Source organism: Drosophila novamexicana, unplaced genomic scaffold (genome assembly GCF_003285875.2).
Source record: "Drosophila novamexicana strain 15010-1031.04,08,12 unplaced genomic scaffold, DnovRS2.1 tig00001361-arrow-arrow-pilon, whole genome shotgun sequence".
NCBI lineage: Eukaryota > Metazoa > Arthropoda > Insecta > Diptera > Drosophilidae > Drosophila > Drosophila novamexicana.
This window is the reverse complement of record NW_020824852.1, coordinates 446,554-458,198: the sequence shown is the minus strand read 5'-3', so window position 1 is coordinate 458,198 and position 11,645 is coordinate 446,554. Positions and strand designations below refer to the sequence as shown.

Here is an 11,645-nt window from a genome sequence, read left to right as displayed (position 1 = left end):
GATATCATGGAGCGCTGGCAGAATCGTGTTGCGGTCGTAACGGGCGCCAGTTCGGGCATCGGAGCTGCTTGTGCCAAGCTGCTGGTGGCCGCCGGTTTGCAGGTTGTTGGCCTTGCGCGTCGCACCGAGCGTCTGGAGCAGCTGCGTCAATCACTGCCCACGGATCAGCGTCAGCGCTTCCATCAACGCAGCTGCGATGTCTCTGCCGAGGCGCAGGTAAACAGCGCCTTCGAGTGGATCGAACAACAGCTGGGCGGCATCGATGTGCTGATCAACAATGCGGGCATCCTGCGCGATGGCCATTTGCTGGACATGCCTATCAAAGATATCAGCGATGTGCTCCAGACCAATCTGATGGGCAGCATCTACTGTACCAAACTGGCGGCCAACAGCATGCGCCGCCGCCAGATGGCCGGCCATCTGTTCTTCATCAACAGCACCGCCGGCCTGGCTGGCTATAATCCCGGACCGGACGATCCCAGCCTGAATGTATACACGCCCAGCAAGTTTGCGCTGACCGCAGTGCATGAGATTTGCCGACAGGAGTTAATCACACAGAAATTGAAAATCAAGACCACGGTGAGCTTAAGACCCGGGCAATGTCATATTAAATTGGCGAGGTATACTTTCCCAGCGGTGCACAGATTTAGCGGCTCATAGCAGAATTCATCGCTTTAAAGCTTTTTCGTTAGGAGCACAAACCCATCTTTTAGCTCGCAATACCTTAACTTAATCTATACTTTCAAAAAATGTCTTCCGAATATTCCACTAAGCTTCGCTCAAAAGTATTCGATCGAAAAACTTAAAAAAAAAGTAACTTGGGAAAATTATCTAGTATTTAAAACTAACAAAAAGGATCAATATGATCAAAATGGTTCAGATACATCGAAAAAGAAAAGGCTGTTCATAGAACAATTGCATTTCTATGAAGAATTATATGATGATAGGTTTAAAACTCAGGGATTTGTTGGCATAGATACAGACAGACAAAGAGACATACGGGCATGGTTAAATCGAATCGGCTGCTGATACTTCTCATAGATATATATATACATATATATATATATATATGTGCATATATATATATATATCTTTCTATGTTCTCACATTTCATTTCTGTCTAACAAGCATATACAGCACTTGAGAATGATATTATTTTTACTATTGTATGCAAGGGGTCGTAATGTACGGGTTCTACCTATTCACAGGAATATTCATAAGCAAATAAAGTACTTAGTCTGCAAGATCGGAGGATCATTTGAAAATATGTGAATATTTCAAATTGGGGGACAAAAACAAATCAATTCAAATTCAAATTAATTAACAACAATTAAATTGTTATTCAATTATTTATATTGCAGAGCATTAATCCCGGCTGGGTATCCACTGAGATAGTGCCCGACGAAACCAAAACGCAGCTGGGCGATGTAATATTACAGGCCGACGATGTGGCCCATGCGGTGCTCTACGCTCTCTCCACGCCGCCACATGCCCAGGTGCAGGAGATAACGCTTCGGGCTGTTGGAGAATGGTACTGATAAGCGCTATGAAGTACGCACGTGTTTTTAGTTGTTGTAGTTGGTTGCTATTGCTGCTGTTGTTGTTGTTGTTGTTGTTGTTGTTGTTGTTGTTTTGTTGAGGGAATGTATTCAACACCTAATAACAATCAAATGAACGCAACGACTCGGCGCACACGCACCCACACACAGCGCAGTACACGAACATGCAGTTTATTTGTACTGTGGGCCTTTGGTCTTTATTCTCAATTCATTTTTTATTGTAATTGTTATGATTATTGTTGTTGTTATGACTGGCCGTTACAGTTTAACAACAACGCTAAATAAATAATTCAGTTTTATAAATTAATAACTGACAGTTATTGAAACCTCTGAACCACTGAACTATGCGGTTCACCCACCAATTCACCGCCCATCGGTAGCATGTCATTATTTCCGTTCCGCAAACACCTTGCGGCTAGTCATTTTCAATGCAAGACCAATCGATATTTCAATTAGCTTGACCTAGAGTTATGAAATTGACTTGTTAGGAACACATGTAGATTTCGTAAAAGGCTTTTGCTGAATAATTCACTTGCCGCACAGAGCTTGTGAACTAGCAAACTAGTTGCACCGAACGGGTTCATTGGAACTGACAGTTGTCAATAAGCCACTATTTTTCACACACAATATTCTAGATAGTTCCAGTATCATATAGAGTATATACTGTGCAGTCCTGAACAAGCTATTAAGGCAACCACACGAGTGGGGTTCGAGTAAGAAGCCCGCTTTGGGCTAATTGACTATATGTACTTAATAGCCAGAGCTGTTAGTAATTTGGATCTGTAGGTCTTTCTCAAAGCTAAAATTAACAATTATAATCATATTTGCAATAGGACACGGCCAGCATTGCTTAACAAGATTAGTAAATAGTTTCCTATTATATTAACATTCATTATATTATTCATTTCAGTAAGTGGCATTTAGCTAACTGAAGAAAATGGGTTTCGGGTTCACAGTCCAGCTTTGGACATTATTGTTGCAATGCCTCAGTCAAAGGGTACACCTAAGGTTGCTGCAATTTATAGCCTAGATTTGTCTAGGATGGTACGCATATTTTGTTATATTACTCCACAAAGATATTAATATTTATAATTAGAAAACTGAACTGAATTTGTACTCCTCACTCGTAGGTCTACAAACGAGACATAAAGTCGAGCCTGGTCTCGACAGGATTTGTTACTCAGCTTGTTGCTCATGGGCTTTACGAGCTTCAACGAGACGTTGTTTAATTAACAAATTTTCAACATTCGCACAGCGCAAAGTTGAGATCTTAATGCTAAATCACATTTGCCCCAGCATTTTGTTTCCTTTTCTTTCTTTTTTTTGTGTTGCATGTAATATTTTTTGCTCTAATATTTTTTTTTTTTTTTGTGAGTTTCCTAGTGTGTTTTTCATACATATTCTTCGGCTACGGCGGAATACTCAAAGTTTTTTTTCCGAACCTTTTAATGACAGCGCATGCCAGGGCATGGCAATCCTTTTTTTCTGCTCTGCTACTCCTATCACCCACATGGGCAACCCTTTTGTGTGTGTGCGTGTGTGTGATATCTGTTGGGGATTGGGAGTGAGTGAGGGCGAGAGATCGGGTTGGGTAGCCTGCCTACGAGCTTTGTAGCTGTGTTGTTTTAAGCCCCATGTGGCAGCTGTCTGTCTGTCTGTCTGTCTGTCTGCCTCTCTGGCTGTCGTCCTGCTGTCTATGTGTCTGTCAGGCACCCAGTTAGACAAGTTTTGTCAGCCGCAGCTCTGCACTTCACTTCACTTCATATTTCCGGCATTTGGTTTTAATTAAATATATGACAAATGTCATACAGGACAAACTTTTGACAACAATGCAGCACACATTTGGCACCCACCTACCCGATCTCACTCCTTCTTCCACTCGCACTCGCTCTCTCCACAGCGAAAATCGCATGCAACACTTTGCGCAGTGTATAAACCAGCTTTAAAATACGTATACCTATATGTTCAAGCAACTCTCAAGGCTAGCCTATTAGCCGTATGCCGTATGCCCCCAGAATAGTCCAAAATTTACGCACTTAAATCCCATTTAATATGCAGGCGCAGTCATGTGGTCTGACTAAAAGTTTGCCATAACAATATCTGTGGCAATAAAATGAAATTAACGCAAACTTTATATTTCCTGCTCAGATTAATTACAAGAGTTAAGAGCTGGATCGACTGTGCATTTCATTCATTAAAAGTTTTGGTTATATTTGCCCAAAGTACTGAAGTACTTGTTGAATTTTGCGTCAAGGCAACTTCTTCAGAAATGTACTTTCAAATTGCAATTGAAGATAATTAAAAGCAATTTCCAGACGAAAGTTTTTACCACAGCCTTGGCATATATCAATTAAGATTTATTAATGGGACTCTACGCATAATATATATTTAATTATCATAATTAAAAGTTTTGGCTACATATGTATATATGTGTGCGCGGAAGTAACTTTGGCAGAATTTGAAATTACGACATTTGACATTTGACAAATTTCCACAAATCGAATTAAACGCAATATATATTTCAATAAAATATTTGACGGAATTCTTCTGAAAACATGCTTGTAAAACATAAATTGTAAATATTGTTAAATAATGTTATTTCTGAAGAAATGCACTTCATAAACGCACATCAAATAATCTGTTCTTGATTTCTCTAACAATCAATTCCAGGAAAATATATCATTTGCGCAAATGCAAAAGCATTTAAAACAAAATTATGTTTTCTGTGAAACGGAATTGAGTTGAATTGAAACACGGGCCGTGTTTACATGCGACTTATATGATTTTATGCAGCAGTTAGGGGCTAGTATAAAGACCACAAGCAACTTTGCTGGCAAAGATGTTACCTCCGCTTAAGGGCCCAAATCCGAAGGCGCCTCTGTTTCGGTCATGCAACCATATGTCAGGTGTGGTCCGGAGTAGTATACGACGTTGTGTGGAGCATTTTGTTTGGCACATGGCCCGTATCTTAGTGGTCAAACGTTTTTGGGTTGTGGCCCGGGTTATACACAAAATCCTCTGCACAAATGCTTTTCCTTTGTGCGCGTGTCTGAGTGTGTATTTGTGTGTGGGTGGGTGTTTGCTTAGCTCTATGTGCATCGGCATTTTTAAGCGATTTGGCAGCCAGGAAGAGCTGCTGGCCAGTGCAGCTGAGTGCAATGAAGCATTTCAGTTACGCCTGCTGCTATCGACATCTAAGTACCGAATGACAGCACACACATGCACACACATAAAACACACACACACACATGCAGACACATACCACATACCTTGAATGTCGCCACTGTTGTATGAACTAGGCAACAGGTAGGAAGGGAGCAGAGCTGCTTGGGCACTTGCAAGGGCAGCAAAAATAAAAAGTTAATAAATAAGTAATAAACGGAAATTGAATTTTCTGGCGTTTTTATGACAAGCACGAAAAATTACGCAGCATAGCCGAAACAGACCACAGATTTGCTCTGGATGCCTCTGAGTGAAGTGAAACGCAAAAATAATTAAATAAGCAATACAATTTTTAAAAAAGCACCTATAATTAACTAAATCATATGGCACTTGCATTAGGGAACAGTTGAAGCTATCAAATGGCCCATTACGTTTTCGTAAGAAAAGTTATCGAAAAGCTTTCAGCCGAAATAAATTAAAGCTAGTATAAGTTAAAAGTAACTAAATATCAAATCTTAAACTAACATATGAGCAAGCCATTCAGTATGTCTTGAGCTTGCACAAGCTTGCATAAAGCTTTAAGTTATACTTAAAAAGGCCAAGCTGCTTTACGAGTAAGCTTTGGATTAATCTTGTAAAGCACCTGCGGAAAAAGCTTAAGCTATAAAATACCACTTGGCATCAGTTATAAATGCCAGTTCATATCATTTCATTTCATTTCATTTCCTTTCATTCAAGCAACTACTAAAACTGTTTAAGATTAGGCAACTTTGCTATATCATAAAGCTTTAAGCTCGCCTTACTATGCAAGTCCAGTTGCACTTATTGCAAACTTAAACTTAAGGCTAGCTAAGAAGTGTATGCTCTAAAGCTTTTGTACGATTTTTAAAGCTCCCTGTAAATATGTAAGTTGCACTAAGCTCAATTGAAGTTAATCTAGTTAAGGCACATATGTGCTCAAAACTGTTTTAGCCAAGCACTTCGATTATCTCTGGAGCATTTTTTGTATGCTTATCAGCCGAAAAGTGCAGCAGGATATGCAATTGCTTTAGCTACTACAAAATTTTTTTACGATCTTAATATGCTTTTAGCACACTATATGACAGGAAGAAGAGGCGTGGCTTGGTGGGCTGTCGACTGTCGAGCTGTGTCAGCTGCGGGCTGTGTGCGTATAGGCACTTTCCATAGAAATGAGCACTTGCTTGATTAGATATGGGAATTTTCCGGTTGTGCTGTTGTTGCCGAAAAGATGCAAAAACTAATATACAAATTATTTGGCTACGTTTGCCATGAAAAGTATTTGCTCGATGGCATAAAATGCTGTCCTTTGGAGCTGCCTGTCAAGAACTTTATGAAACGGGTTGGCTGCCAGCAAATTTTTCAATGAAACAAATATTATTTGGTATTGTGTTTGTGTCATTGTGCGTGCAATGCTTTGATCATGGGCAGCGGCAACCAGTTGATGGTCAGCACTTAAATATAATCCTTTAAATGTAATGGCAAATTATTGAGGACACGGTAAAGTTCAAGTGTTAAGCTCATAGATATATGTATACACATACTCCGCTTTATGTTGAAATAATAATTAACAAGTTGCAAGTGCTGCACGAAAACTTATCGTATAGAATTATGCAAATGCGTCAGCTAATTATGTCAAGCGAAGCTATAAATAATAAAACATCTGTAAACTTTTTATTTACACATATTTCTTTTCGAAAAGTTTTGCAAGTAAGTTTCTTAAAGGCCAAGCAGGATATATTTCCACACTTCAGATTGCTGTGGGAGCTAAGCTGCTAAGACAGTTCGTGGAATTCATCACGAGCTGGTGACCAAGCTCTACTATTACAGCGAACTAACAAGTAATTGCATCGCAAATAGCTATTTTTATCATGCTGACGCTCTGCCACTATTTGACACCTCCACAACTTTTACATTTTCCTTTTCTATGCACTTTATAAATAGCCTGATTGCTAACAAGCACAAAATCTAAACTGATAATATTAATTAATTACTCCCACACACTTAGCCACTCGACTTGTCATCCGTCTACTTTGCTCATTGCGTGTTCATTAAAAGGAAATTAAAGTCTACCGTGCGGATGGTTTATATTAAGACACATCAAGGGGGCCTCAACTCGGATTTCCAGTTTTACAATTTACCAAGAAGCGAACCTTTAACTAAATCAAAAACGGTCGTAGCTACATCTCAACCTAAATATATTTATAAAAATATGATTTATTTAAACAAAATAAGAGTTTGTCCTGATTGCTGAAATGAGAGAAGTGTTTGAAGTTTGTATAAAAAACATAAAAAGCAACGCAGTATGCTTGTCAAATGTAGTAAGAGTCTGTGTGGCTTAGCTGTGTAAGCGTCGGACTAACAAAAGGAAAGTCGCTGGCTCAAATTCAGTATAAGCTTGAATTGAAAAATACAAGCAACTTTGGTAGCGATAGCATTTTCCATGTAATTCATAACCTGATAAATGCCTGCTAATTTCTGTTAGTTTCAAATACATTTGAAAATTGACAGAAACTTGATGAGCCAAGTTTGGAAACAAAAAACTCCTGAGATGAAATGTTAGACAGGCATTGGCCTTAAACGCTAACCAAAACTCCGAAAACGTTTCTTGACCTTTTGCTACCTTTATCTACTAAGTATATATGAAATAAAATGCAAGGCGTGCTGTCTATAGACCTGCATGCATGCAATCGTTTGGCAGTCCACATATTATAGCTAATCGAAATGAAAACTCACTTTGATGATTTAATTGGGCCAAGAAAAACAAAGAAAGTGGCTAGAAATTCAGCAAACAAGCATAGCAGCCATTTAGGCAAACAGCAGCAGGGCGGCCTCCTCAGCTCTCACTCACACTCTCTCCCTCTCTCTCCCTCTCCCTCTCTCTTTCGACTCGCTGCCAAGCACTCAAATATTATGAAATACAATCAAATTGCACAAATTTGCGTATATGCAAACAAGAAGCAGCTAAGTAATATGGAATTTTGTTCATGAAGAAAAACATTGACAATTGGCCAAATTGACGGCAAAGATTTTCAGGCATTTGCATAATGAAACCAACTAACTGCAAGGATTCACCTGATTTCCAAACAAATTCACAGTGTTTGTCATCGACACATAATAATTTAATGCGCCAAGGGTATGCCCTAATTGAGTTTGTATTTGGGCAAATAATAACACTCGGAGTTATGCTGAGTAAATCAATGCAAAATTTTGAAGATTACAAAAAAGGTTTGGCCCAAATGAAATAAAAATAAATAAAGCATATAACAATTTTTCAGCGAAGTTCAATTTGTCAAACGTTTTTTAGAAATCAATACAGAATTGTGTTTCAGATTTTGATAGCTGTCGAAATTGGTTTTGTCATAATTTCAGGAACTTTCCGTGCCCAGCTTGTTGTCGCTTTTAACGTGAATTTTTGGCAAAACAATGAAATCAGTTCAGCATCTGGCCAAACTGGTATTCCGGCTCAAACTTCACAACAACATTATTCGGGCTTCGCTTGACATTTTGGTTGCAATCGAATGGAGATGTATGGAAAAAAAGCCGTCCATGTTGCCGCAGCCATTTCAAGTGAAACATGCAACATTCGATCTGCCACATGCATATAAGCAAAAGCTATTACATATTGGGGCTTCGGTTGTTATTGCTGATGTGGAGCTCTGTGTAGGAAGGGGGTATATTATGCGAATTTCTTGTTTCATACCGCATTAAAGCGAAGTCACATATGTGGACTTTAGTGCAGGGGCACTCCCACTTCACGCCCAAATGTGCAATATCTACACGTGTTTTGTATTAAATTTCACTCAGTCTTGAACTTGAAGTCAAAAGCATTCAAAATGCCAACATGCTTTGGAATAATTGCCCAAGCATTTATTAATTAAAGACTTTATGAAAGATGCATTCATATATCTCATTGTAATTTGCGCATAACTAAAATGATTTAAATAAGAGCAATAGCTGTCGTATTTGTTTTTCATATTACTTATTATTGATCAAATTTATTGCAAATTAATTTGAAAAATTGAGGAAAATGCAGGAAGAGTGGCTGTGAAATAATATATCAGGTTACACACTGCATCATAAATTAATAGGCTAACGTTTATTCTATTGCGAACTTCCAATTCAAAACCTCGCATATTGTTTATTTTTATAAATACTTTGACCAAACTCAGAAATTAATTACAATTGTATTTAAGCACACTTGTATCCACATCGGACTACTGACATACAACTGCGCAAATTTTGTTTGACCAACAAATTTAATTTTCAAAATACCTTGACTCAACAACTATTCCCTTAGCATCGTAACAACTGGGAACTTCTATAAATATATCGCACCAAAAAGATCAATTGCACGGAAATAGAGCATTTATGTAAAAGCCTTTCTTTCTTGTTGTCAGTACATGACTTAAGCACTTGCAAGTTTCATTCATTTTCAATGAAAAGCAACAGCAAGAAAGCATACGCTTAGAATTCTCTTTTATTGTCAACTACACTCAGAAAAAATCACCATATAATAAATACTTTGCTTAATTTGATAAAATATTTATATTTATGTGAGAATTAACAAAAAATAAATTTCAAATAATTTAACTTTGTGTCAATTTTCTAAAGTTGAAGAAAGGAAATTGTTTTGAGTGTATCAGCCGCTCATAAGTTAAATGAGCCCTCGGAGAGCTTACACTTTCTGTCGCACACGCAAAACGCTACCATCAAAGTTTTTCCCCACCCACATTCTAATAAGTACTTATGTACTATGTTGGCAAGTTTTAGCCAAAGCAATGAAAAGTTTTTTTGACGTACTTTCATGTACGTCAAGCAGGCTTAAATCGTGTTTTATGAGGAACCAATAACTTTCCAGAGTCCACGCCTGCAAGTGTGCAGCCAACAAATGCAAACAGGCAAAAGATTATATTCAAATTGAAGCTGTTAATGTGTTAGGGTTTTTGCACAGAATGTGAGGAAATGTGGTTCAAGCATATGTAAATATGTGTATGTGCATTTGGACAGATAGTAAATAGGCATATAAATTCAGCACTAGGTGTTGGATTTCTTTTTTTTTAATAGCACTCAACAGCTGAGTAGGTGCAGGAGATGAAGACGACTTTTGAGGAATATCAAAATATATTGAACGAAAAAGTTAGCTTACAAAATTTAATAAAAATCGAGGCTAGGCCAAAGCAACCAAATTTTATAAAAATAAAAACAAGGCTTAACAAACTTTAACTTTCCTAAGTCAATTGTTCTATCATTACAAGCAGGTATGCACAGGTGACCTTAATTAACATTACATGTAATGTGATGTATTTAATGTGCATCTCGAACAGACGAAGAGCACTGAAAGCAGAGCAGTGCTTTAATCCGAGACACATTTATTAAATTGCATATGCGTCTGCGGCTTCTAGACTAAGCAGCTTACTCAGTCACACACACACACACACTGAGACACCCACACAGGTGTGCTCTGCTGGCAGCAAGGCAAAAGAAATGCAGCGAGTGTTGCTGCAGTACGAGTCGGCTTCCGTTTCCGCAACTCTCTTTATAAATATACATATATATATACATATATATGCCGCCTGCAGCCTGCCAGACAATGGCGTCATCCTTTAAATATAATAAATTTGCAGAACTATTAGTAAAGTGTCGGTTACTGCTGTTGCTTCTGTTGCTGCTGCATCCCGTTTGCTGACAATGCTTTGTGTTTTCCATTCTGACTTGTTGCAAGCACATTGCAACATTTGCAACAAAATCTATTTATGTGCCACCATTTGGCAAACAAATTTACAGCTTGAGTTTGGCATTTAATTTCTGCGCTCGCTTGCGTTACGTACAGTAATTAAAATAGCGCATACGTCGAGTTCTGTAAATATCATATAATCAACATTACACATACGCCTCATACGCCCCTTACCCCCCTATCCACATATCCGCAGACCACGCGCTTGCTGTTGCGGCTCGTTAAATCGAAAAACGCAAGCAAACTATTCAGGCGCAATGAAGCTGTCAACATCAGGCAACATTTGCGCAAGATACAACCCACAACCTGGCCAAACAAAAAAGTGGAGGAAATGCACAAAAAATAGGCGAGCAATAAAATAAGAAAGTATTTCGGCTGTGTCCGACTGTACGCTACCCTGTAGATAGTAAAGAGCTGGCATGCAATCACACACAAAGTAAAATGTAAAAATCGATATTTATTGATTATAAATATAGTATAATATGATCTATACTAAGGGCAACATTACAAATATTGAAGCGCTCCCAGACTTGGCTCTAACGAAATTCGATTAATATTCAAAAAACCTAACATTAAAATCAATATATATCGAATTTAAGCAAATATGAACTGGTCTTAATATGAAATATATTAAGGATCTAGCTTTAATACTCTCTGAGATGGACTTGGCTAGGTGGACGGCTAGGAAGTAGCCTCCTTTTACTACTTACAAGCACTTGAAAAGAAAAAATGATACCCTTTTTTTTCAAGCCCGTTTTCAATTGGTGAGGGGTAAAAAAGGAGTAGAGCAATGGCTGGCACTGCCTGTGCGGCTCATGTGCCACAAGCCAACGCACTTTCAAGTCTTGTCAAGTGACTCTCAATGCCACGCCCACAGAGTAACGCCCAGCAGCAGCCATTCTGTCCTAGCCTGGCAGGGTTTAAGTCGATGTCTCAGCTTTGCTGCAACACTTACGAGTGTATGTCATTTTTGAGGCTTAAACGATTACCTATAGGCCCACACAATACCCATTTCACTTTCCCTCTTCTATGTAAGGTTTTTTTTTGCCTCTTGCCTATTCCACCTGAAGATGCGAAAGAAGGAAATTGTGAACTGGCAAATGAATTCAGGCTCTTTGCAGTCGGCCTTTCAACAATTGCATGCACTGGAAATGGCTCAAGGAGTTTGT

At 38.5% G+C, this 11,645-nt stretch overlaps 1 protein-coding gene across 1 annotated transcript; it reads left to right on the top strand.

Annotated features, from left to right (window-relative positions):
* Positions 1–1,866, top strand: LOC115767289 (farnesol dehydrogenase). Its single transcript, XM_030711521.1, has 2 exons — positions 1–579; positions 1,362–1,866. The coding sequence occupies exons 1-2, from the start codon at positions 7–9 to the stop codon at positions 1,536–1,538; spliced, it is 750 nt and encodes a 249-aa protein (XP_030567381.1). The 5' UTR covers positions 1–6; the 3' UTR covers positions 1,539–1,866.
* Positions 1,867–11,645: the final 9,779 nt, after the last annotated feature.